The following is a 26,918-nucleotide window of genomic DNA, read 5'->3' as shown; positions in this document are numbered from 1 at the left end:
TAAAAAAGAAGCGAAAAGAAACCCGGAGGCTGATAGAAAAAGCCCTTGGTTGGTTTATTGGTTTAACGAGACCTCAAATGATGTAAAAAAAAATATTAATTGCCATTAAATTATCGTTACTGGTTTTAATAATATCAGGATAATATCTGTACAATTCTGGAATTTTCAAAGAACTCTTCCTGTTTCAACTTAAACAAAAAATATCAAAATCATAAACAAAACTAAAAACATAGCCTAGGTTTCTTTTACGATATCTTCCTATTTGAAGAGAGAATTTATCACCTGATCAAGGATAATTACAGTAAAATGACTAATGGCTCTTTCACTATTTCTCCCAACTTAAAGAGATATAATCTCTCTATATTTGATCAGGGATATTGACTCTTTCTAGCAACATAACTAAACCACTTTCACTCAGCTGTAGAGCATAAAATTTTATCAAGGATGAAAATTTGACTATAGCTCCTAACAATCTACAGTACCTTTACTTGTCCTTGAAGAAAGAATTTGTGACCTAATGAACCAATTGTTGATGTGATGAATAATAAGGAATACTAAAGACCCAAACACAAAAATAAAAAACTATCTTTCCTGCTATCTTTCCTGATTTTCATCTTCTGTTGGGGATTGCTTTGGTATGTGCAAATTGTTGAGATGACGACGATTACGTGCTATCTCGACAGCCAGAAACTGGATTCTTGTCACTAGAAATAGAAAAGAAAAATTTAATAAATATATCGGCCATCTTTAGCTTTCTACAACATAAGGGTAGAGTATATTAAAGATTTAGGGTTTGAGGTGGATGGGGAATGCCAATACTAAATTCTTTTTTTTTTTGGATACTAGTAATTCGGAAGGGCAGAGTCAGGGAGTGGATTGGGTAGCTAGCCATAGGAAATAGCCACATAGCTAGCATCACGATAAATCCTGGTTATGCCACTAATTGATAAATGCTTATCTACTACTACAGTACAAACCTAATATTGTATTTTCTTCATTATATCCTTTGTCACAGTCGATTCTAAAACACATTCAAAAACATATTATTTGAAAAAATGTGGGGAAACAGCTGAAGACATGATTTTTATCATAGAGTTGGTGTAAAATCAAGCCATGTGTCATTCTCTTGAGTAGCATTTCTTTGTTTAACGGTTGTGCATGACAAGACACATGAATATGGATACAACTAAAACAAAGAATCTTATTCTCAAGGGAATGGCACGTGTTCTGATATGGGAAACCATTGCATCCCAGCTAAAAAGGTCCATTTTACAAATTGAATTTGTCATTGGGTTGGGGGAGGGGGAGAGGGAGGGGGAGGGGGAGGGGGAGGGGGAGGGGGGAGGGGGAGGGGGAGGGAGGAAAGCTACAGGACAGTCCCCTTCATGTACTCACAAATTTATCTTTCATAAAAACAAACAAACAAACAAAAAAGAGAAGAAGAAAGAACTAATAGTTACCTTAATAAAGTACCAAAATTATAATCTTCTACTTTGTTCTTGAATAGATTGCAAAATGGCCGCCATCGCTATAATATTAAATTGTAATATATTTAATTCAAATAGGTATATTTAGCAGTTAGAACATTCCATGACTTCCTATGGAGCTGGTTGATGCTGGACCCCTTTTGGTTCCCAGAAAAATTCCATTGATAAAGTTCTAAAAAGGCCCTCCTCTGATCAGCCTCTGCTTTTAATGAAAATTCCAATCTCCAAACTCCAAATCTTTGGGGAGGGGGGAGGTGGGGGAATTAATTGCCTTAAAAGAATTGTCAATGCAAAAAGGAAATGTGATGGCTGACTCACTGCTTTTGCTATCTCTGATTTGAATTCTTCCTCTTTTATAACTTTGACCTAAATAAAACACATAAAGGCATATAGAAGTCTGTGAAATTTATTAATTTATTTTAACAATATTTATGGTTGGTTTACTGGATAGGTTGGTGAGGTGGACGGATGGACGGACGGACGGACGGATGGAATATAAATAATGATAAATAGAAGTATACCTGAAGAGTTTTAAAATATCTCTTGAATTGTCTGTAAATGTCATCATCATAGCTAAGAGAAAACATGAAAAACAACAAGGTTTCAAACATCATTTCAAAGCTATTTCAACATTTTTTAATAATTCAGGATCGGAGATTAAAAAAGCTAATACACCTCTTGAGCTTGAGCATAATGTTTTCTTATTTCAGACCTTGTATTCATTCCTTTGTTTTAAAACCATTATGCATGGGAAGACACATGAATGTGGACACAAGCTATACAAAGAATATTATTCTCAAGGCAATGACATGTGTTCTGAAATGGAAAAACAATATGCCCAAGCTGAAGAGATCAATATTAGTGGTTCAGATGCCAGTGCATTTGACACTAGACCAGTTACTGGACAACCTGAGCATACAACTATAGTTTCACATTATTTAGGAGGGAAACATTTTGCTTGTACATTAGTTATAATTCAAATATAAATTATTCATTTTGAAGAACATATTGCAACTTACTTGGTCAATTTTAGCTTTGATGAATCAAATGCTGATATCAACTGTGAATGCAAGAAGAAATAATATTAAAATTCCCATAAAAGCTTATAACAAACATAAAAATTTTTTCCACTTCAAATGATCATGAAGGTGAACTTGGGTGTTCACATCATTTAATATAATAATGATAAAGACATCATTGGTAAAACCCAAAATGCAAATCATTAGTTTACATTGAGGCCTGCCTATAATGCTCAATGTTCATCTGCTGAATCACAAATATGATAGAATTTGTACTAGTGTTGACAGCACATGGTAGTTAGTGTTTGACCACCATTTAATCAAATAACAACATTCGAAGACTTTTATCAGCTGATTGAAACCTAGCATATCAAGATAAATATACTCAAAGAAATATTCAAGCAGAGGGGTCTACCTTAAAATATGTTTCTGCATGTGTGTGAGCCTTTATGGCCCATGCCACTTCAACCTCTGGCTAAAAAATGAAGAAGAATTAACTATTGAAAGAAGTTAACCGGAACACAAATACTAGAGTGAAGTCATTTAACAGGTAAATAAAATACTAATCAACATGTTATGTAATGTTTAATAAACGAGCAGGAGTGTTTTATCGGGTATAAAACACGAGGCGCAGCTGAGTGGTTTTAGACCCGATAAAACACGATCTGCGAGATTATTGAACGGCTTAGAAAACTTATGATGTTTGTTCTCATTGTGTACCGATTTTTTTACAAAATGAACCAAGTTTGATAGAGAAAATCCAAGTTAAAGTTTATGCAAATGAAGACGAATCTTTATCAGATATAAAATCACCTTCATGGTCATGATTTCTATTGTGTTTTCTTCATGAATTATTAATGAGTTTTCAAATGTCAAATAGACACACAAAACAAACAAACAATGGAATTAGGGTCTATGTCTGCAATCAGCACAAATTGAAAAACGAGAGTGCGTATGCATGTTCATATTCACCTGTAGGTGAATATTACGGCATAAGACATAAATTGTGACCAATGTGTGTGCCGGATTTATCATATTCACTGGTGTAAAAATACTAATATGTATTAGTTGTTTTGTTGTGAAATGTGATTGTCTGGGTGAGTCTAGTCTTGAGAAAGACTGTTGTTGACAACCTGAGCAGAAGTCATCTTCAAAGTCCAGTGAGAAAACAAGTCTTACTGCAAGGGCAGATCCAGGGTTTTTTTGAAGGGGGGTTTCAGGGGTAAATTTTGTGGGCAAAGGAATCCCAGTCGCATTTTTACCACAAGAAGCCCATTTGATCTCAGGAATGACAGGGGGCCGCGACCCCCCGACCCTCCCATTGGATCCGCCCTTGCACTGGACTTTGAAGATGACTTCCACTAGGTCGTCGAAACGTCAGTCATCACAAACAACAGTCTTTCTCAAGACTACACTCATCCGCATGATCACATTTCACAACAAACTTCAACACCTGGGTTCAAACCATTTACTCTTGTATTAGTTCTATCTCATGGGTTTAGTGATAATTAGATGATAGTAAACAAAAGGTGACACTATTTAGCAGTACTATTTAGTGCTAATTATGTTGCATGGTTTTAGAGTGTTTTTATAAATACACAGTAGTAGATCAAATAACTCTAGCATTTGTACTCCATGTTCCTTGTTGACATTTATATCCTCATAAGCGTTTTGAATGAAAAAAGTCTTCCGGCTTTCCTTGAATGCTTATCAATCTGTTTAAATATTCTGATATGACTATCTTACTATTTAATATGAAAGAAAAGGTCAGTAAAAAACAAAAATATTTGAGTTTATTTAGTAAACTCTAGGTTACAGTTTCTGACCACGTGAGTTTAACACGAGAGAGAAAAGTCAAACTTACATTGTTTTTTTTATCCATTTTTCACGACTTTGCAACTCCAGAAGCCCTTCTTATCCAGAGATTAAGGCAAGGGGGCGTCAAACTTTCAAATATTATACAAAATTCGATATAAAAAATCAACTTTTTCTCTCAGTTGTACAGTGAAAATCTCCGAACTTGAATAGTCGGGCCCAAATCTTCTCAGCCAAGTTTGACCTCTCATTCCCAGTCTTCTACATATTTTTGGAAAGGTAACCCAAATATATTATTTATTTATTATCTCACAATAATAAAGGTGATTTTTCCAAAAATATCTATCAAGGAAACTTTTTCTCTAATCAAAATTCCCAATTTTTTTAAAATATATTATAAGAAAAGTTTATGTGGTATCAGTTTTTAAGTTTTACCAAGAGAGCCATATTATTTATGCCAACCCTTGTTTCAATTTAATTTTTGCATGAAAAAAGGTTAATGCAGTTTTCGATTTGGCGTGCTGTTTTGTATCGAAAACCTCGCCAATGTGGCTCACAAATTGGTTAAAGCGCAGGTGGTTGTTTCAGTATCCTGGTGATAAGTGGGCGTGACTCAATCACGTGGTCTATTAGTAAACCATCATCAATCATGTTTTATTCTGATTAAACCTTGTTTTTCTCTCGTATTTTTTCGTAAGACTCTATACCTCCCTTTGAATACAGATACCTAAAAATTATTTCGAGAGCTGAGAGAGAGTTTCGCCGAGCAGAAATATTCGACAAACTGATAAACCACAGGCAACCCAAGCACTGTTTTCGTGGCTTATGTCTGTATAGCTTATAAAACATCTTTAAGTGTAAAAGTTAAAATGAAACACTTCCAAAAATAAAATAAAATCTAAAAGGGAGGGGGAAGGAATATCTAAAGGAACTAATAAAATAATATTTTTTAATTCTTCCGGTTGCAAATATTTCACCGGATGCCTGGATATTTGATAGAATTCATTCGTTATTCCTGCAGAAATTCCCTTCTAAATGTTTCAACATGTCAAAGCAATATTTTGTTCGACACAGCAAGACGTAGACGTTACGGATGGACGTGTTCAAAAAGGGCGGTCGATCGTATCAAAGCGTATCGACTTCCGGTTTGAGAATCGAGGAAAAGTCTGGGAACTACCAATCGATATCTAATCGATGAGACGACGCATGCTCAGTGGTGCGTCTAGTGATGTCACTTGAGGTAGGCAGAGACGAAGCTAAATTTTTTCGGATTTTCAATATTTTTGAGAATATTACAGCTATATTTTTATAGGAATAAGTAACGATCTGATCGGATACAACAAAAAGGACGATAAAGTAAACATTTGATAATATATTTATGGTTTTAATCCAACGAATTGGATTTGTTTTGTGTGGAAAATTCCAGGTTGAACGAAAGCTAATCGAGGTGTTTTGTTATTTCTTCGACTCATTCTCCAGGCCATGGCGACCGAAGAGAGCTTACAGAAATCCCAAGATAGTGAAGAAAGATTGACATTGTTTTATCAACAACGAGATCTGTGTATGAGCACATTTGAAAAATGGACAGAGAGCGAGCAAGTCGAGTTTGTAGAATATCTGTTATCCCGAATGTGTCATTACCAACACGGCCATGTTAATGCATACTTAAAACCTATGCTTCAACGAGACTTCATTACCGCTTTACCAGGTATTTTATTCAATTCTAAGTCACCATTTTTAATTCTATTTAACTCCTATTTTCTCTGATGGGCTTTTTTGTGTTTTTATAGGCCATCTTTACGGTATAATAGCGATAGATTGTTATCAATATGAACGTCATTAACCCAAACTTTACTTTTTGCACAAGGAAGTCTTTTCCTATAAACTTCTTTTTTTAAATATAACTCATTGTTTTGCTTAACAGGGTTTGTTCTTTAAGGTAGTTAAATTTCCTTAATTAAAATGATTCGCCACAACAATCTAAGGTGTTATCAAAAAAGATAAGAATTGTTCCACATTTTGCATATACAAGCCACGCTATCTAATAAATATCTCTTTACTTTACTTATGTCATTATTTTTCTCCCATTCTGTATGTCAGTCTTGCTTTATCACTTAGGTACTTGGTATTAAGTCTCATTTAATCTAAGAGCAGCTTAATTTATGTTCTATTAAGCCCTTTCACATCATCATAGTCTTTGATGGTAAAACTAGCTATTTTATGTTGTTTATAAAGCTTGATGAAACACCTGGTCATAATGTTTGTTCAGACAGACTGTCAGCACTTAGCTCCCCTTACCACACACCGCAGATGCTAATGATATTGATAATACCTATTTTTAATGATCGTAATAATAATTAATACTGGAATGTGCCTCAAGGAAAGCTGACTAGTGGCATTACATAACCAAACTTTATTACAACATATTACTAAAATTGCCCATTGATTAAAATGAGTGGTTATCCACTTTTGATATTTTTTCTGGCCATATATTATGTAACAGTATTATGGCAAAATTGCTGAATACCAGCTCGTTATGATGTTAAAAACTCCTGTCATTATAAGTTATTAAAAAAAAATACTACCAAGGAAGTACGTATGTTACGGCAGAATGTCATGCAATTCCTCCTATATTTTAAATAGAGTTTAAAAAACAGACAAGCTGCTATTTCCTGTCTTACTAGTTGCATAATCAGACAACCACGACATCCGAAACATACTATGATATTATCAAAGGCATTTCTTTCCACTTTGGAATCTTTTGATCTATTTACCCCCAACACAGCCAATGATAATATTGCGTGATATGGTTGCTATAGAAACCATTGATATAAGAGAATTTTGATGATATTGTCGTAAGTGTATTAGTACTGTCTCCTATTTCCAATATCCTAGTTATCTTATTATTGCTATCTTGCAAGTACCATCTGATCTGGACTGTCAGCTAGTATACATATGTCTTTTCATCGACAATAGAAATTCTTTCCTATATTGCTTACATTGTGTTAAGTTCATAATGTGTTTTCAATTCAAAGGTCAAGAGGGAAAAAATACTATAAAAATGATTTCTTCGATACAATTGTTTTTCATTGCATTTGAAACAAAAATGATAATAATCCAGTACTTCAGATCCATTTCATCTTTATCCATAATCTACAGATTATCCCAAGCCTAATATCAAAAGAAAAAGCAAAATAAATTTCTAGGAACCATTTTGAAGATTCTGCTAGTGTATTTTGATGAAGTCTGATAGATGGTTTCGATTTGAAATAGTAATTCAAACTTGAGATAGTTGTTCGAGTTCAAATGTACCTTTCATTTATCATTGTTACGTAGATTAAGTCTATCAAGCAGAATATGGAAAATCTGCTATGGCAACAAAATTAGAAAAATTTCATCCTATTTCATGGTAAAGTGGGAGTTTAATTTGAGGATTTTGCAGTGCACTTGTGCATTTAATTTATGACCATTTATGCAGACTTTTGTAGTTGACAACCCAATCAACTGCTCTTCCACACCACACGGTCTGATTTGTTACCTCTGTTCACTTGCAATATTCTAACTCTGTCTTCTGATATTCTACCTGACTATTCTGTCTTCATTCCTTTTTATCTGACTGTTTGTTTTGTTGACTCTTCACAGCAAAAGGACTTGATCACATAGCAGAAAATATCCTATCATATTTGGATGCAAATTCACTGTGTGCAGCAGAGGTGGTTTGTAAAGAGTGGAGAAGGGTTATTGCGGATGGCATGTTGTGGAAAAAACTGATTGAAAGGAAAGTTAGAACAGACCCATTATGGAGTGGACTAGCCGAGCGGCAAGGCTGGTAGGTTGTCTTAGTCAGGTAGTACTGATATCAAAGATAATATTATTTCTTAAACCCTTTAAAGACTTCTGCGATTCCCAGTCACATGCAACCAACTGGACAAACGAAAAATTGAGTTCTGGTGGACGTCAATCAAAAGGATTTCTATTGTTTCTAGACCATTTTCTCAAGGTTGTGTGCACATCCAAATTTAAGGAACTTGATGGACATTAAAAAAAACCTTTTAATTGACATCCACCACAACTCAATTTGTCGTTTGTGATGAAGTTCTGTAGTTGGTTGTTTGTAACTGGGAATCACAGTAGTGGGCACTTGAAAAGCCTTTGAAAAAAGCATAGTCAGTGAAGAGTTCAGACCTGATTACTCTGAAAATTGCATACTAAAAATATAAACCCTTGAAAAGGAATTTTCTCTGAGGAGTTCTTGATTACGCCTCAAAAATTATAAATTAGTTTGCATACTTGGAAGAAAATAAACACTTCCTGGTAGGCAAGTTATTAGTATAAGAAGTTCTCAATATTTTCTTTTCTGTCTACTTATAATAGAATTATTGCAAAGTAGTAATTTATCTTTAGAAATTTTTGCTGGGATTCAACTGATGAATGAGAAAAATTATAGGTGATACTAGAATTCTTTGGATTCCTTCAACCCAATAAACAGCCTTAGATTGATTTTTTCAAATTATTATGTTTTTCTGTATTTAATTGAGGTATTTCATATTAGGCACTGCCTATTTGTTTTGTTTCGGTTGCCTTCACTAATGGCTTTTTTAAGTAAGTGTTTGCATTGGTCAAATTTCCTACTAAAATCAGAATTTTTTCTATTTTAGGGGACTTTACTTATTTAAATCCAAAGCTCCAGATCCTCCAAATAATGATTATTATAGACGTTTATATCCTGCTATCATTAAGGATCTAGAGGTAAAGACTATTGGTGGTACTGAATATTATTGAATAACCATAACCTTATTATGACGTAATACCACAATATGTCAAACCAAACTAAGCCACATCATACCACACTTTTTCTCATCTAACCACATTGACTCATATATTTCATTTGGATTTTTGAGGGAGCATTGCCCCTTCAGACAATAAACACATATTTAATAGTCCATTTTTGAACTAGTCAAATACTTCTGTGTTTCTTGAACACAAACTCGTTTATATAGGGTTAGCCTAATTTCAGTGTCCAAATATTCACAAATACTAATGGTAAAGTAAGGAATGTACAACTTTAACAACACTTTGATACTCCATGGACCTTCACTAGAATGAATGAATATTCAAAGTAATTCCATAGAAAATTGAGGCTAACCCTGTAGAAAAGAGAATTCGAAACCAGGGCATGAATTTTTTTTTTTTTTTTTTTTTTTTTTCCCTTTTTTTTTTTTTTTTTTCTCGAAGATATTAGCTTTGTAAGCTACTCTGAATTTTGAGGTTAAATAAAGTTTATGTATGTATGTATTAATGCTCGCAAACTTGCAAAATGTGGGAGAAATTTTGTATTTAGTGAGTGACAAAAAGTTTAACTAGCCACGTTTTGCGAGTATGACCACAGTCCAGAAATTGAAGGACTGAAAAGATTAGAACTTGCGTCAAGTAAAGCTTGTAATTCACCGTGTCTGATCGCTAGTGACTTGGAAATTTTTGCTAATGAGACCAAAACTTACTAGCAAGGTTTTGCTAGTGGGTTTAAAAGTTAATTTCGTGCCCTGGAAACTGGAGTATTTTGGATCACATCACATCACACTACGCTAACAAAAACCTTATAATTTTAATAGCACCCTGAAACAACAACAACAACCACCTCTACGTTGATCAAAGTCACTGCATGGCTAACTCACAGATCAAGTTAGAATTTAGGGTGTTCAAGGGAGGTAAAGATCTCATTGCTTCATATTTGATACTATCTGATTATACTGAAAGATGTTTTTGGATAATTTTTGTCATAGACTATAGAAACAAACTGGCGATGTGGCCACCATGCATTACATCGAATCTACTGCCGAAGTGAAAACAGTAAAGGAGTCTACTGTCTACAGTATGATGACCAAAAGATTGTTAGTGGATTGAGAGATAATACTATCAAGGTAATCTTGACCCTTCTGTTATTAATAATGATTATTATTATTATTGATAATGCTCAAATTAACATGTTGAATATGTCAGATCATAGGTGGGAAGTTCATATAAAATACCCTGTGAGATTCTCCAGCTGCCAGCCTGAAATATAGATTAAAACAATATTACTAATAGCCTGCTGTAGTTCACCTGTTTCGAGTCATGGCAGATTGACCATAAATGTAGTACAGTTTAATTAATATAGTGCTGTTTCGTGATTGGCTGATAGACACATTTGCAGTAGCATTTCATTGCACCAGGTTGAGGAATTTACTTGATAAAATGTTACTTTTCAATCACAGTTAAAATAAGACTGTGTGCTGTGATCAATAAGTTTATTCAGCTTTATTTTTCTGGTAAATGATTTATAAAAATAGAAGGAGCTTTTGGATAAATTATCAATGTAAGACCCTAGTTTGACTTTGTCAATGAAGTCCAACCAAGTTTACATTTAGATAAAAAGGTAACATCAATTATGATATGCCATTAAATGCACTTTAAAGCTACTGATTGTCCAATATTAAAATGCTATGAAATAGCAGGTGAATGCATTATAGCAACCTTTGTTTTGTTGCTTTATTGATGATTTTCTATTAATTGCTTGTTTGTTTCCAAAGATCTGGGATAAAAAGAATCTAGAATGTATCAAGGTGTTGACAGGACATACAGGTTCTGTACTTTGTCTACAATATGATGAGAATGTGATAGTAACTGGTTCTAGTGACTCCACTGTCAGGTAATTACTAAGTAACTATGCTGCAATCGAGAATGAGTTAAAAGATGACCTAAAAATAGCCACTATTTTTTACAACTAAATAGCGATCAACATTTTCTCGTGGGAATAAAAAGATATGTAGAAAGACTATTATTTTCTGCTGATTTCTGATTGGCTCCACTAACCAAAGTCGGAATGTATTGTTTTTATCCTACAATTCCATTGGTTCTCTATTTAAGTGGCCCCGGTTATAGTAGTTGCACTGTAAGTAGAAATGGGTAAATCAATGCCTGCCTATTTTGTCACCAATCACAAATGGAAGAAAATAGTTATGGTGTTGGATTAATCTTAAGCACTGTTATTAATGCTGGATATTTGTTTCTAGAGTTTGGAATGTTCACACTGGAGAGATGTTGAATACCCTCATCCATCACTGTGAAGCTGTTCTTCATCTGAGGTTCCAGGAAGGAATGATGGTCACTTGTTCAAAGGTCAGCAACAAATATCCTGTCATAGACTGAAGTTGTTTTTAATTTTTCTCAATTCTGCATTAAAATCTAGTGCATTTGCCTGTTACATATTCTTTACCATTAACAGTTTTAGTGTCAGTTGTCATTCTCTGCTGTCCCTTTGTCTATCCCATCTTTTTCCATATTTAACTACCTAATTGCTATTTAAAGGGAGATCACTCCCTAATAGCCAGCAACACATTCCTCTCTCTTCTCTCCCCCAAAACACATACATCTTGCAATAATTAAACTGCCAATTGGAAGTGGGTGACACAAATCTCCAGAATACATGAATATGTAACGATAAAGACCTTTTTTATAACAGTCATCACTTTTTCAGGATCGTTCCATTGCAGTATGGGATATGCAGTCACCTACTGATATAAATTTAAGAAGAGTATTAGTAGGACATCGAGCTGCTGTTAATGTAGTAGACTTTGATGATAAATACATTGTATCTGCATCCGGTGACAGAACAATTAAGGTATGTAATACTATGAGTACTATGTGTATTAAATAATATATATCATTAATAAGGGAAATGAGTGAGTATTTAAATCTTTTATGTATATTTTTAAGGTTTGGAGTACATCCACATGTGAGTTTGTAAGGACGCTAAATGGACATAGACGAGGAATTGCTTGCTTGCAGTATAGAGACCGTCTTGTCGTCAGTGGCTCATCAGACAACACGATAAGGTATAAGCATCCTTTCTGTCATATGATACATGAACTTGGCCTGTCATAAGTTTGATTGACAGAAGCCAAAATGCTCGACATCATAAGTCAATAGGTCGCAGAGTTATGAAGAGCACTATAATTATTGCTATTAATATTTATATTATTTCAGATTGTGGGATATAGAATGTGGAGCATGTCTAAGAGTTCTTGAGGGTCACGAGGAACTAGTCAGGTATTGCACTGTTATATAAATTTGCAGTGTATATAGACTGTGCAGTCAATAAATTAGCAAATAATGACACTGTGTGATAGAGCAGATTACTTGAGCGTTAAAAGTAATGGGACAATTAGCCTTTCTGAGGTTGAGGGGAGAAAATGGTTGATTTGGCATTGCTAATTGTATTTTGAGACTGTTTAGAGGACATATTTCCTAGATGGTATCTATTTTGTCCCCTAAAACAATCTCACTGTGCACTGCAATACCATATTTTCAGCCCAGTTTTTCCCTCAACCTCAGAATGGCTAATAAACAGTATAAATGGATGGGCAGATCCATGGTCTTTGCTGAGACTTTAGTTGAGACTTTAGTTGAGACTTTAGTTGACATGTGCTTAATTACTAATAGTTGTCATGACTGTCTTGTTTAGATGTATCAGATTTGACAACAAAAGAATCGTCAGTGGAGCATATGATGGGTAGGTTTTACAGGTCAACCAAACATTCCAGAAACACATTAATTTTACTATTGCTACCTTTTAAGGTTGTAAACCACATTGAAAATTTTCTTTCTTTTTCACATTTTCTTCTACAACTTGTTCCTTTCTCACCAACAATGACTTGCTTACAACTAAAATGACATTTGTTAGGATAAAACTATTATGGATCGTGTTCCATACTACAGTAGTTTAATGCTCACTAACAACTTGTCTTGTAATTGATGTTGTCTTTTTTTCTTTGTCAGAAAAATAAAAGTATGGGACTTGCAAGCAGCCTTAGACCCCAGAGCACCTGCAGGATCTCTATGTATACGAACACTAGTGGTAAGTCTCTAAGGTTCTTTTTATTTCCTCCCACACGTTTGGTTTTTGGGAGAAAAGAAATCTGAAACCCCCCCCCCCCCCCCCAAAAAAAGGAAATGGTGTAAGAGCTTGTTTAATCTTTGAGGTTGTTCTCTTGCACCCCCCACAATATTTATAAGGTATTCATTTTATGTATGTATATATTTTTTGTGTAAATAAAAACTGTTGTAACTGTTATATAAAACTCTTGAGTCAAGGGAGGGACCTAACAAACTCTACTCAAATAAAATGGGAGTCCAAGAACCAAACCCAAGACCCCAGACCCCAGAAGCAAGAGGCAAGTGCACTTGCAATAGACCACTCATGATATTATTTCCCTCCTGAAATCATTCATAACTCCAGACATTATTGCCTGTGTAACTCAAAATTGTTATCATTATTATTGCAGGAACACACTGGCCGAGTATTTCGACTACAATTTGATGACTTTCAAATAGTGAGTAGCTCTCATGATGACACAATCCTCATGTGGGACTTTCTAAACTATACCGAACCTCAAGAAACTACCCCAACACGGACATATACCTACGTATCAAGATGATTCTGCTTCTAATATATCAGAAATAGTTTCTACATCCCACAGATTTTGTTACCTTTTGATGTCTAGTTTAGCTTGAAATAAATTTATTGAACTCTAACAATAATTCTATGGAGCGTTTTCACTCACAGGAGAAGGCAGCCATATTGGTGTACCAAGCAATAGAAACTTTCTGCACGGTTTTTTGCATCAAAATATAGTTTAATTCCAAGAGGATAGAAAATGCATTGCCTCAGTACACCAACATGGCCGCTGTGACGTCACGTGAAAATGCTCTATTATTTCTAAGTCTGTTTATACTTGTACAGATAGCTGCATAAAAATAGGTTCTGTACCTTAATAGCTTAGAATCAAAATGCAGATCAGTTATTAGGTACAATCAGTCATCGTTATTCTCTCCATGCATTTTCTATTGACTTACTTTTTATGACCTGGCTTTAAAGTAGTTCTCAATAGAACCTTGTAAATTGGAGTAGGTCTTGGTGGACGTCAAATGAATCAAGGCATCTCCATGGCATTCCATAGGCACACATCGTAAATCATACAATTCCACATTGTGCATTTGAGAAGACTGTAAATTTTGCATTCAAACAGGTTTGTTCACACCAATTTAAGTTTTTGCAGTGGACTGCAACTAAGTGTAGCAAGCATTTCTAAATACCCAATTTAAACCAACTAACCTTGTTTAGTTATTTTTTTCCTTTCCCATGTCCTTCCTTGTTTGGCTGCCATCTGGCCATTGGCAGGCCACTCTTTGAAGCCCTGCTTTATTTAGAAACAATGCAACCCCTCAATGGCTACACCCAGTCCGACCCACTTTTTATTTTATTATTCTTCAAAAGAAACCACAGTCTTCTCATAGGGTTTGGAACACTTTTACACATAAATATTTTGTGATAATGTTTGTTAAAAAGGTCTCAAAAGTGGCAATAATTTGAATATAAGGATAAAAAATGATCAATTGTTGTGAAAGTGTATCATAGATAGGGCAAAGAATAATAATTATTGTTGAGGTGCTTAGCATATTTCAAATGTAATTTGTGTAATTTTTGGTTCACTTGCTTAGGGTACAAAATCTTGACTTCTTTATAAGGTTTCCACAAAACTTTAAGTTGTGTAAGAGAAATAAATTTGGAAAAAAGTAGTTTTAGGAAAGATTTTCAAATTTGTAAGATTTAAAAAATATTTTTGTTAGCTGTCTTGATCATAGAAACGTTTTTGAAAAGGATCTCTGGGTGACTTTAGTGCAAAATGAGTTAAAAATTGTGACAGCCCTTGGACGGATTTTATTTCACATACATAATGTTGGATAATAATTTTGTGCAAGGAAAAGTCATTGTCAAGATTTAGTACTTCAGTGAACAACCTTGAAGTGGATCAAATTTTGTTGTATAAATTGAAAAAGAGTTGAAACTAAAATAGGGAATCGGGATTTATAATGAAAAGCAGTTGAAATAGGAATTAAACTAACGACTGCAACTAAAGGAATACAGTCAAAAATTGGACAGGAAATAAATTAATTTGTACATGGATCTGTTGTCAAATACATAGCTGTAACTACTACTTATTGTACATTGAAGTGACAATGAAATTGTTATCAGATTGAATCCATTTACGAGGAAAAAAATTAGGATTGAAATCTTAAGTCTTGGTCACTTTGTTTCAAGTCAACAAGTGCTCTTGAGGTTTCGTTTCCTGTACTCTTTGATTATTGCTTAACTGTTAAAAAATAGATAAATCAGACTGTTGTTTTGAAACCCTTTCATATAAACTTCATTTATTATTTCAGTTTCCCTTTCAAAAGAAAGTGGAATCAAATGAGTGAATGAGATAAAAACGTTTCCTAAATTTTACCAGTTGTTCCCCACTATTTTGACATTTTTAACATGTTGAAGCACTCCCATAAATTTGAAAAAACCTTCATTATAATTGTGGAACAAAGTTGATTCAGCACATTCTAAAATGGGTTTTCAATATGATATTTTGACTAATAGTCCTTTTCACAGTTCCCTGCACGATATTGAAAGGTAGCCGTGCCTTTGCATTGAAGTGAGACAAACGATGAGCTTGCAATAATATAGACCTTTTTTTAACATCTTGAAAGATTATTAACGTTTCTATCATTGCAAGCTCACCGTTTGTCTTGATTCGATGCAAGGGCATGGCTTTCAAGATGGCTCAGGGAAGTGTAAATGGGACTATTCTCAAGTTTTACATGTCAGAAGCAATCATAATCATATGTTATTAGTTGTAAGTTTTGCCACTCTTTTGCCAATGTGTTTCAGGCAGTAAAGATGTCCATTGATTGAACCAATACTCACTTGAAAAATTCTTGTGAACTTACCAGAGAAACTCAAGGCCTATGCATTTAGTGGCTTAATTTGACAGTTCCACTATGATTGTTTCATGATTTTGTTATACAAAGATTTCCTTCACTCTGCCATAGCATGTATATAGTAACTGGTATGACCAGACTGATTATCCAATTTCAGGGGCCACTTATCACCCTAAAGTTGGACATTCAGTTTCAAAGGCAGTCGAAACCTCAAAAACTTCAATTTTAGGAGTTTATAACAACACTAGCGACCTATAAATCACTGTTAGATGTACATATTTAATCATACAAATGCTCCTATTGCATGTATTAATCATATAAACTTATTAATTAAATAACTGTTAATATTAATTAATACTAAGTTTTTAAAGACAAAGTTGTTATTTAAAAAGCATTCACTTCACTATATGTTGATAAAGAATGGTTTTTCTACAGATAATAAACGTTGAAATGCGTTTTTGTGGTTGTGATTGAATCATATAAAAATAAATGAAATAGTTCATAGCTCATTGTAGCGAGGGATCATAGAGTTGAGGTTATGTGCAAGATGTGAAATATAACTTCAAACATTCTTGGGCAGTTTTGTCTTTGACGTTTAGTTTGTAAATTGGTATAGTGTCAAAGACAAAACTGCCCAAGAATGCCTTTATATTGAGCTGCAAAGTGTATCATCATTGAATTCTTTTTTCTTATTGGCTAAAGATGAAGGTCCAGGATTTCAATTCATCGTCAATAAAAACTGCCTGCTTATCGCTCTATGTGGGAAGCAATGATACTTAAGAGATTCTTAGTTGCAGCGTTACAAACTAGAATATTTTTATAGTAAATTATTGTTCTTGGTCTTTTCTCTAAGACTCTCCATATATCGTTTGACAGTAACTGTCAATGTCCTCTACAAGTTCATACACTCTTCCTCTAATTCTCAAACCTCTTTTCCTCAAACGCCCCAAGTCATTTCTTCTACTAAGGACAATTTGCCAAATATCATTATTTCTTTGAACGCATTTGATGTCCTTCACAGCCACGACCTCACTCAAAGCTTCAACAATCTCAAGAACCTTGAATACCGGGAGAATTCTTTCACTACGGAAGTATTCAATAGCAAAGTAAAGACAAACTGCATTTTCTCCAAGGTCCCAGTTATTCCAATACAAATCTTTGTCTTCATTTGGCAAAATATTATCGTTCGCAACAGCAATGTCTTTTTTGGAAACAACGTACAAACTATCTAAGATTCTTGCAGTTTTGTTTACTTTTCTATTAACAGCTTCATTCTTTATATTATTTTCAGTCAAGTTGTAATGTTGATTAACTGAATTAGCCATTGAGTATCCGATTGTCTTTTTTAATTTACACCTTTCGAGTTCTGAGGACAGCTGATCTTGTTCACTAGAGTATTTCTCTTTGAATTCTGGAAACTCTCTACTACCAAGCATTGAAGACACTATTTTCTGTGCCTCTTTCGAGAGTTCTGAATAGTGTGGAACCATTCTTTGGTTGTCATGTTCCGGTGTTTGCGTTCCTGTTGTTCGAAAATTTCTAGACCTCGCCATGTCGTGAACACTACTTTCATAACTACTTTTCTCAACTTTAACATCGTCTCCATCGGAATTGCTTTTATCAATCTCTTTAGTTAACAATGAAGATCCTGTAACCTTCTTCTTGCGTTTCGAACGTCCTTTTATCTTCCCAGGACTTGGATTTTTCTGCATAGCAACAGTAATATTCTTGTCTTGGTCAAGGAACGTTCTGAGGTAACCTTTGTCTGGGATCTCTTCAACACAAATTCCTAACTCGTCTGCCTCTGTCCTATTCGTCTCTGGAAAACACCCCAGGCATCCAATACCAGTACAAATTATTCGTCCTTCTTTGGTTTTATGGGTCCCGATCCCTGATGACCAACGATTTGCAGTTAAAAACGCAGCCATGTGCTAAAAATGTTTCCTAAATAGTTGATCACAACAAAACAGCTGAAGGGTTTCCGTCAGGACACAGGGAGACCAACTCGATGTCAAAAACTACGCAGTAGGGAGGGGACAAACTTACACAAAACGAATAATCGTTATTTTGTAATAAGATAATAAAAAAAAAACTTAAAAATTGATCCTCATTCTTCATACCTTCAGTTATGTTTTTCTATTTTATTGTAGTGTTTTGTGAATTATTGAAGGATTTAGATATTTTGGTTCAAGTATAGTACCCTCCCTTCCCCCGTTATTTGTTTGATCACATGACCAATACAAACGGTTTGAGCGCCAAGCTCAAAATTGTAACTGGCAATCAGCTATTTTTCTTCTCATTTTTTGACCATAAGACAAAATCTGCTTCAAAAAAAGAGCAGTTTCAACTCAGTAAGAAGAAAAGTGAAAGTTTTATTATTCTTGGCAATTTTCTCCGGCTTTAAAATCAATTAGGAGCTGTTTTTGAAATAATCCAAAACAAAGATGGCGGCAGCAAAGGAAGCCTTGACATCTCCAGTCTTTCGAACACCAAACATAGATTCTCCCGCTACAAGACGCCGTAGACCTCTAGCTCTTGTAAGCAATAATACTCCTTCTAATAATCTAACGTTGAATGACGATGATGCTGAGAAGAGACAGCGTCGATTGTCCAGGGTTACGAGTGTTGCTCTATCGACTCCTTCGACTCCAAGAAGTGCAAGTAGGGGATTGGATTCTGAAAGGTAAGCGAAGCTAAATTCCTGGATTCCATTCATCAGAGTCTTTTCATATCAAACTTCTTTATCGAAACTTTTTGAGCGCTTAAAATCTAGTGATGCTTAGGAGATTGTACGAAATTAAGCTTATAAAATCTAAACATGAAAATTCGTACAAGAAGCTTTAACCAACGTTAAATTACGTCTACTGATAATGTCGTTATATTTTTAGGAGTCAGACGAAAAGTGGTCTCACCAACTTCCAGCTGAAGGATTTGTATTCTAACTGTATAAAGCTGTCGACTGAAAATGTGAGTATGAAAACAGCTGTTGTTGTGACCCATATATGTATAGTTTATAGTATGACTTTGATGTACCACAATCTTTGGTTGGGCCAGATAAATAAGAATTGTACCATATTGGATCAATAGTTCATGTGAATCGATGGAAAGAACTAACTCATCGAGAGAATTGAAGAAATGATTCTTTTAATGAAATGAAGATTTCATTGCTGTCCTTCCATTCCCTTAGGAACAAAATGGAAACTGCTCCTTTAATCCCCCCCCCCCCCTTGTTCATTCATTTTATTACTCAGTTTGATTACTGCTGCACCTTGTTTGACAGAAAATTAACTCCAAGAATGCATTTGGGCTGCATTTGATTGACTACATGCAAGACCTTATCAAAACAGTCAAGGAAGGAGACATGACAAACTTTCAAGTTGCAAGCTGTACTCTGGATGCTAGTGCAAAGATTTACGCTGGACGAGTGGACTCAATCCATGCACAGGCATACAAAATGTTAGGGGGGTTAGGACGGGCTGAAAACAACAAAGGTATCTGTCAATTGATACTTTTGCATTCCCTAAAGCAAAAATATAATAAAATTGGTAGACCTTTTTCATCTTTCTCATACATTTAAAAATTACAGATATCTCCGCTTTTGGCTTCCATCGATAAAACTTGTACTTATTGAGTGTTGTAAGTTTGATAGAATGTTTTGATTTGTCTGGGGTGATGAATCATGACATAATATCATAGACTTTTAAATTCCAATTCCATTGTGCTACCACCCTTCCTAAAATGAGGACTGTTTATAACATAACATAATTTAGCAAGAAGTTGATTTTTCAATAATCGGGAACCCTGTGGTATATCTTAAAAACTGTTTATTGGGATACCTGTGGAAAGTGTATTGACTTGATATTTTTCAGATGGTGATGGAGACACTGACCATGCAACAGATGAACCTCAAGCTGGGAAACAGAAGACCAAGAGGGTAACAGATGTGATAATTATTAATCTTTTTCAATGCTCGGGAATTGAGTTAGGGTTTAACTGCCATACCCTGGAAATATGGAATGATAATAAAGCTGCAAACCCCTCCCATTGATTTCACTAAGAGTAGGATGGGATGAGTAAGATGGAGAGATGCCCATGTGCAGGCTATGTAAACTTTGCTTGAACCAAAGTATTGTCTGCTTTTCTATGCATCAGATCAACCACAGACCAGGAAATACTATTGAGTCCAATCTAAAGAACCTAGATGTCAATCAGTTTGATCTGGAGTTTGAAGTAAGTACAGTGGAATCTCAAACCTCATATATACCATGCAAGGAAAAGGATCCAAAATTACAGGGCTTTGTAATATCCAGGGTAAAAACATGGCTACAAGTCCATGAGACACGGCCTCAAGTTTGGTAGAGAGGGAAGTCCTAAAATTAATATCCAGGGTTTGAGATAATTGGACCTGACTTTAAAATGTCCAGACTATTTGAAAAAACTTATCATTTCATATTTAGAAAAATAAATGTGATTTGAATTATTTTGACCTTGAGGGATATTCTGTGGCTTGAGTGAACTTGTATATTGTAGGTTGACCCATTGTTTCACAAGACATCAGCTGCTTTTGACGAGGGTGGTACGGAGGGCTTGCTTGTCAATCACCTGTTTGTGCGTGACGATGGTTGTGAACTTCTACTTGATTCTACTGCGGTTACCACGACACCCAAAAATGTTACCACTGAAGGCCAAACATCCCAGGATAATGCTATGATTGATTTATCAGAACTAAGAGGTAGTTTGCATCATCATCATCACTAATGTCCTTAACATGGTCATCAGCCTCATCATCAACATCATTTTATATAACATCACCATTGTAGTCAACATATCATTATAAGCACTCTCATAATCACATCACAACTGTCATGCATCATCATCGACATTATCATCATCCATTACCATCCATGAATATATGATAGATTTACTACAACTGTTTTGTTTCTTTTTTTAGATGCCTACAGTAATATCAATTTTGAGAGCTTTCAAATCTGCCCCTACTTTACTGAGTTTGAATTTACCAATTGGAACAAAGATGACGATGTAAGGAAAAACTCTTAAGGCTCATTCACACTAGCATCAGAATTGGAAGCAACATACAAAGACTAAGTAGTGTACTGGTCATTAAGCATCCTAGGCTTTTTTCATGCCTAGGTGATAAATGGAATTCTGAATCTGCATATGTTGTTTCCGATTCCGACGCTAGTGTGAACCAGGCTTAAAGGAAATGGATTTGAATTTCATAAATAAAACTTAATTGAAATAAGATTTAACAATATGCATATTCCTGTAGGTAAATCCAGAGTTCAGCAATATGATACAAAAGTCTAAAAATGATGAACATGCCTTTGATATTGATGCACCAGGTAATAAACTGTTCGTTACTTGTTTTGGGCACCCTGTGGGTGGACCTCCACAGGCAACCCAACTCCAGATGTTTATAATTGTTCTTCGATTTAATAATCAGTAACTGAACATCCAGACGATTATCCAGAAGCAGTGGGGGAAGATTATGGTGATGACGACATGGGAGAGGTAGGAAGATCATGTGACCAAAAATGTATGGATCCCCTTCACAGTTCCCAGCGCCATCTTCAAAGGTAGCCATGCCTCTGCATTGAAACGAGACAAGTGGCAAGCTTGCAATGATAGAGACGTATGAATATTAAATTGTTCAAGGTGTTAAAAAAGGTCTCTATCATTTCAAGCTCACCGGTCATCTCACTTCAATGTAAAGGTACAGCTTTCTTTCAAGATTGTGCAGGGAACTTTGAAAGGGACTGTAAGTTGCCAATGACCCAAGCTTTGAGCTCCTCCTAGCTTGAAATAAGTGGGTTTTTTTCACATTTCAAATGGCATTCCCTTTAGCATTATTTCTTTGTTCACCAGTAATGAGTGTGAGACAAAGAATCTAAGCTACATTCTTACATTTAAGGGAATGACACATGGTCTGAAACATGTTAACACAAAGCCGAAGTGGAACAGGAAATATGCAAAAAACAACTAAATAGCTTGTATAACAGGGCAAAGGAATAGTGTGCATTAGATAAGACACACCAAACATTGGTATTTTGTAGGGGAAACATCTCAGGCAGGAATCATAAAAATTTGTTTTTCATTTTTTGTTTGTTTGTTGTTACCTAGGACATCGAATATGGCCATGATGCTCGTGAGGGAACAAATGCTCTGATGGCTAATGCAACTTTAGCCTTTGCCGATGGCAAAGAGGCAAGGCTTATCACTGCTCAGGATGCAAGGTTTGCAATCAGTGAATAAATTATTGAATGAATACATGTGAAGCGAGTAAATATACAAGTAGATTTACAATCATGAATGAGATATGAATAAATGCAAGACTAGTAAATTTAAATTTAAATCTTGAATGAGAAAGAAAATTTACTGAGAAATGAATGAATGAAAAGCTAATATCCTAAAAAAAAATCATTTGATCCTGTTTTCATATCCAGATATCCGTCTGATGTGGTTGGGAGTGCAGCTGCAACACTGGGTAGCCTGTGTTTAGAACTATCAGATAAACCCAGTGAATACTCTTACTTCAAGTCTGGCATGCTGGCTACATGGGCCGGACCAGAACATTGGAAGATGAAGGCTAGACTATCCAAATGTATGTACTCAAAACAAAACAAACCTCAAGCCTGCTCAATATTAGACATTTTGAGGTTCAGGGGAAAAGTTGGCATTGCAGTGCATCCTGGGGCTGTTAGGGGACATTCTGGCTATGCTGGCCTCAATGTTGTAGGAAATCATTACAGCTAGATGCTGTCAATCATATTTTTTACAATAACAGAACATATTTTTTTACTGATTGGCTGACAAATATGATCACTAAGAGGACAGATACAGAATGATGAATCACTCATGCATGGAGCCAGCTTGCATTTTAAAACCTTTTCCTTGTTTTTAGATGTGTTTTTTTATTTTATCGTAAAAAATATCACTCATAGATTTCCATCGACTGTCCTCTTATTGAACATAGATGATGTCGCTGAGCTTGTGGTTCAATGTTTAAACAGTTCAAGGCCTCATCTATGATCAATAAGAGGACTAAGTCAATGGAAATCTATGAGTGATTTGTTAAAATGTTGTCAAACTTGCAATCAGTGGCAGGTATAACGATGAGTTCAGCTCAAGATGAGCAATCCAAGAAAAAGAAGGGCAAGAAAGAGGCATTCAAAGTTGATTTTGATACAGAACTGGATGTTAAACAATACTTCTCTAAAAGCAGGGTCAGTAGCATCATTTTTGAAAGATTAAATTCAATACCCAACACTGTCTCATATAAGGTACGACTAAATAACATGTTTGCAGGCAGCAACAACTTTAGCCAAGTCTACTCTAGAGAAGCTTTCTTCTGCCAAGACGACATTCCCAGACGACCTACACTACGATGCTGACAGTTTGTTTAGACTTTTCACTAAACCTAAAATCCTGGTAAGAATATTTGAGTATGATCAATGAAGATGATGATGATTGATGAAGATTATTGATGATGATTGGCAATAATGATGATTGATTGATAATGACAATGATTGATAGCATTGATGATGATGATGATTGATGACAATGATAATTGATTTGGATAGCAATGATGATTGACGATGGTGATGACGATTGATGGTGATGACAATGGTGATTAAGAACTATGATGATTAATGATTATGGTGACCTTGGTCATTAATGTTATGATGATTATAATGATGGAGATAATAATCGTAATTAAAAGTTGATTTCAATGGAATCAAATCTTGTGTTTCTATTAATTAAGTAATTTGGGAAGCACGGGTGACGTCGCAGTGTGAGCACTCGCCTCTCATCAATGCGACCCAAGTTCGAGTCCTGCCGGGTTCCGTGTTGTATATGAGTAAAGTTGTTTGTTGGTTCTCTCCTGTGCTTCGAGAGTTTTCCGGGTTCTCTGGTTTTCCTCCCTCCGCAAAAATCAACTCCTAAATTCCAATTCGATCACGGAATGAGGGCCACAGGTTTGTTAGCCACTGGCTATTAAGTGCTACTCTCGTGAAAAAAGGCCTTTTAATTAACAACTATTTCTGTTTTGTATCTCCAGCTGAGGAGACAGCTTCAACCACAGACAGAAGTGGCCGACGATGGTAAGTTAAAGGCACTAATTTCCTGACAAACCTCATGTTTCTCAGTCGTCAGTTTAAAAATATCTCATAATCAAGCTATATGTCAATTATGGATCCCTTTTTCAGGGTCAGAATGGTATAACTATAACAATCCAAATGATGCTGCAAACTACTGCCCAGACCTTCAGGTAAACCAAATAATATATAATTATAATTTAATAATAATTAATAGTAAATAGGGGTGGTGATAATAGTGATGGTGATCATAATAATGATGGTGATGACTGTAATGATAATGGTGGTGGTAATAAATATACTGGTAGTGATGATAAACAATGACAAACATTACTCATGATGATGGTGGCAATGATGCTGGGTACTAAGATTACTGCCACCCATATACAGTCACCTCTCGTCTTGCGGACACCCCGATATTACGGACACCTTGCTATTAGGGACAGGAGCCAAAATCCCTGACAAAAATCCTTACAAATAAATGACTGTGGACGCTCACCATTACGGACATGAAGAAACGGTCGATACGGTGTCTGCTGTAACAAGAGCTGACTGTATCTTTTAAGTGCCCCTTCTTGTCCTGTTAAAATGTGGGTGCTGCACAAAAATAACTTCTCGATATAATTATCATTCAATATCCAGGATGGAAGTGATGATGACGATGTCCCTTGTGGAACAAACAGCTCTGGTTCACAGTATATGACTAATGCAGGAGGTGTTGGTACAGACATGACATACGACCTTAGTCATTCCTCTCAGGGATTGAGCTTCTCTAATGAGAGTGCTATAGACATGACAATGTTTGCTGGTGATGGTCTGATAGCTCAGCCAAATAAGGTATATAAACTGAACCATCGATTCTCCATACTATTGCTTTTATATGGGTTTCAATCAGCTGATTAGAGTCTTTAAATCTCATTTAACTGCTTCAAAATGGTGGTTAAACACCTACTACCATGTGATGTCAGCCAGAATGTATTCTTTTGAAAACTTGCAATTCAGATGACGAAGATTGCGCATGAGACAAAAATAAATTTGAGTAAAACCAAGCAAAAGTTTTGTCTAGGCAGAAAATTAAAAATTATGTATACTGTAATCCTAATTTTTGGGGAAATTTAAGTCTTATCTTTCTCCCTTTCATTAGGTGGCTAAAATCGACATAGGGTATGCAAAAACAGCCAAGAAAATGGATGTCAAGAAACTTAAAGCAGCCATGTGGAATCTGTTAACAAAAGGACAAGACGAAAACAAGGTTCCTAGATTTTGTCTTAGCACAGCTTCTTCTAGGAGGGGAGGGAGGGGGGCATCATCACATCTAGTTGTACACCATTCGGGCAAAATAGGTAGTGTATATGGTCTAATATAACCTGTATTGTGTCAATTAGGGTTCAGTTCAGATGCAATGCCGGCTAATTGTCTTGTTTATTCTGACTAGGAAAACATACCAAATGAATCTGAAAGTGTAACTGAAAAACCTAGTCTAGAAGAGAACACATGGAGTGAACCCAAATCCTTCAAGAATATCTACAGCCATCTTCCTGAGAAGATATCCAAAAATATGGCTAAAAACTTGTCTGTTCCCATTGCATTTGTCTGTGTTTTACATCTGGCAAACGAAAAAGTAAGTTCCCAGAAATATATCAAGGAACTTTATACAAGTATACAAAATCTTTTTGCAGGAGAAAATAGTAGAATCAAGGATAGAATTGTATAGAAATGCTTCATGGAGGAGGGGAGACATCTTTTGTCAAGTGCAAATCCTTGGGTAGGTGGGAAGGGAAAATGATGTATTGGTCTAATGGTGAATAGTTTCCTCAGCATCAATCCTTAAGGCAGGGGAGGGAAGCATACAGACCCCAGGGGGGGAGGGTATTCCCTTTGTTCAGGTGGTAGGGATGATCGGCGGTCGATTTTTAAAATGGCCCCTAAAAGGTACGCATAACTTAAAAAGGTCCACACATGGAACCTTTTCAACCCTAAAAGGAGCGCAGATCACCCCTACCACCTGAACAAAGGGAGTACCCCCCCCCCCTTCCTGGATACAGACCGACACCAAGTTTGGCTGAAAGAGACTAAAAGGTGAATGGAATGAAAAAAATTAATATCAATTTTTCTTTTGCTTTTCTGTTTTGTCTCTTTTTAGTGCCTCAAGATGATACCGGACCTTGAAATGGCTGACTTTGCTGTTTCTAAAGATTAATTCTTATCATTTGTTTTTATGGGTTTTTTTTTACGATTTTAAAGATTTTGTAATAAACTTTGTATCTCATATAAGGATCTTAAAGTAATAAAAAACAGAATTGAGTTGTAGATTTGTGTACTCTCTGGGTCTTCCAGTTTTCATCTGTAAAAATTTGACGAGTTGAGAATGAACTACATCTTCCACCCACACACATTAGCTGCTATACTAGGGCCATATTGGAAACCGGTATTTATATTGAATTTCTTACCCAACTATGAAATAGGTTGAATGACAAGTTGAAGCAACCAAGAAAGAATAAGAATTTTGTCTGCCATAAAATATGAAGCAGATAAGCACTCAAGCATAATGAAAGATAAAACATAGATGATTACAGAGCAGAAATATATGAAATTAACCGTTAAGGAAAGCAGCCATCTAAAACATGATGTGCAAGCCAGTTATTACGACATTTGAACGTAACCCCCAGCAA

At 35.4% G+C, this 26,918-nt stretch overlaps 4 protein-coding genes across 5 annotated transcripts; 2 read left to right on the top strand and 2 right to left on the bottom strand.

Annotated features, from left to right (window-relative positions):
- Positions 1-110: 110 nt before the first annotated feature.
- On the bottom strand, positions 111-4,523 carry LOC116308983 (protein PBDC1). The gene is made up of 8 exons (XM_031719508.2): positions 4,371-4,523; positions 2,922-2,981; positions 2,507-2,547; positions 2,009-2,060; positions 1,806-1,853; positions 1,461-1,528; positions 978-1,021; positions 111-704 (listed from the first exon to the last, which is right to left on the bottom strand). Exons 1-8 carry the CDS (start codon positions 4,386-4,388, stop codon positions 595-597), a joined length of 441 nt encoding a protein of 146 aa, XP_031575368.1. The 5' UTR covers positions 4,389-4,523; the 3' UTR covers positions 111-594.
- A 983-nt stretch (positions 4,524-5,506) lies between these two features.
- LOC116308969 (F-box/WD repeat-containing protein 1A) lies at positions 5,507-16,584 on the top strand. Of its 2 annotated transcripts, none has more exons than XM_031719493.2 (13): positions 5,507-5,561; positions 5,801-6,029; positions 7,964-8,150; positions 8,980-9,070; positions 10,105-10,242; positions 10,891-11,009; positions 11,374-11,479; positions 11,838-11,981; positions 12,077-12,195; positions 12,347-12,409; positions 12,825-12,872; positions 13,139-13,217; positions 13,645-16,584. In XM_031719493.2, the coding sequence occupies exons 1-13, from the start codon at positions 5,550-5,552 to the stop codon at positions 13,795-13,797; spliced, it is 1,488 nt and encodes a 495-aa protein (XP_031575353.2). In that variant the 5' UTR covers positions 5,507-5,549; the 3' UTR covers positions 13,798-16,584. The 2 variants fall into 2 exon arrangements, with proteins under 2 accessions (XP_031575353.2, XP_031575354.2); XM_031719494.2 differs by having other exon boundaries at positions 5,546-5,677.
- A 213-nt stretch (positions 16,585-16,797) lies between these two features.
- Positions 16,798-18,102, bottom strand: LOC116308970 (uncharacterized). Its single transcript, XM_031719495.2, has one exon. The coding sequence runs from the start codon at positions 18,055-18,057 to the stop codon at positions 16,978-16,980; it is 1,080 nt and encodes a 359-aa protein (XP_031575355.1). The 5' UTR covers positions 18,058-18,102; the 3' UTR covers positions 16,798-16,977.
- Positions 18,103-18,391: 289 nt separating this feature from the next.
- On the top strand, positions 18,392-26,556 carry LOC116309006 (condensin complex subunit 2). The gene is made up of 19 exons (XM_031719531.2): positions 18,392-18,812; positions 19,018-19,096; positions 19,410-19,620; positions 19,999-20,063; positions 20,282-20,359; positions 20,660-20,861; positions 21,081-21,169; positions 21,420-21,492; positions 21,594-21,661; positions 22,271-22,383; positions 22,594-22,751; positions 23,249-23,373; positions 23,456-23,578; positions 24,210-24,252; positions 24,358-24,419; positions 24,889-25,083; positions 25,391-25,498; positions 25,682-25,867; positions 26,390-26,556. The coding sequence occupies exons 1-19, from the start codon at positions 18,574-18,576 to the stop codon at positions 26,444-26,446; spliced, it is 2,274 nt and encodes a 757-aa protein (XP_031575391.2). The 5' UTR covers positions 18,392-18,573; the 3' UTR covers positions 26,447-26,556.
- Positions 26,557-26,918: the final 362 nt, after the last annotated feature.

The sequence above is a fragment of the Actinia tenebrosa genome, unplaced genomic scaffold (genome assembly GCF_029948245.1).
Source record: "Actinia tenebrosa isolate PJP-AT-01 unplaced genomic scaffold, QUT_ActTen_1.0 PGA_scaffold12__29_contigs__length_12842862, whole genome shotgun sequence".
Classification (NCBI taxonomy): domain Eukaryota; kingdom Metazoa; phylum Cnidaria; class Anthozoa; order Actiniaria; family Actiniidae; genus Actinia; species Actinia tenebrosa.
This window is presented reverse-complemented; position numbering and strand designations above follow the sequence as displayed.

Excerpts from the sequence above, each read along its gene's own strand:
- LOC116308983 (XM_031719508.2), bottom strand. Across the intron at positions 1,529-1,805 it reads AATCAGAGATAGCAAAAGCA|CGATGGCGGCCATTTTGCAA; the intron begins GTGAGTCAGCCA and ends TTAATATTATAG. Across the intron at positions 705-977 it reads TGAAGAAAATACAATATTAG|TGACAAGAATCCAGTTTCTG; the intron begins GTTTGTACTGTA and ends TTCTATTTCTAG.
- LOC116308969 (XM_031719493.2), top strand. Across the intron at positions 6,030-7,963 it reads CTTCATTACCGCTTTACCAG|CAAAAGGACTTGATCACATA; the intron begins GTATTTTATTCA and ends GACTCTTCACAG. Across the intron at positions 13,218-13,644 it reads TATGTATACGAACACTAGTG|GAACACACTGGCCGAGTATT; the intron begins GTAAGTCTCTAA and ends TTATTATTGCAG.
- LOC116308970 (XM_031719495.2), bottom strand. The coding sequence starts at position 18,057 with ATGGCTGCGTTTTTAACTGCAAATCGTTGGTCATCAGGGATCGGGACC.
- LOC116309006 (XM_031719531.2), top strand. The coding sequence starts at position 18,574 with ATGGCGGCAGCAAAGGAAGCCTTGACATCTCCAGTCTTTCGAACACCA. Across the intron at positions 24,253-24,357 it reads GACAGAAGTGGCCGACGATG|GGTCAGAATGGTATAACTAT; the intron begins GTAAGTTAAAGG and ends TCCCTTTTTCAG. Across the intron at positions 24,420-24,888 it reads ACTACTGCCCAGACCTTCAG|GATGGAAGTGATGATGACGA; the intron begins GTAAACCAAATA and ends TTCAATATCCAG.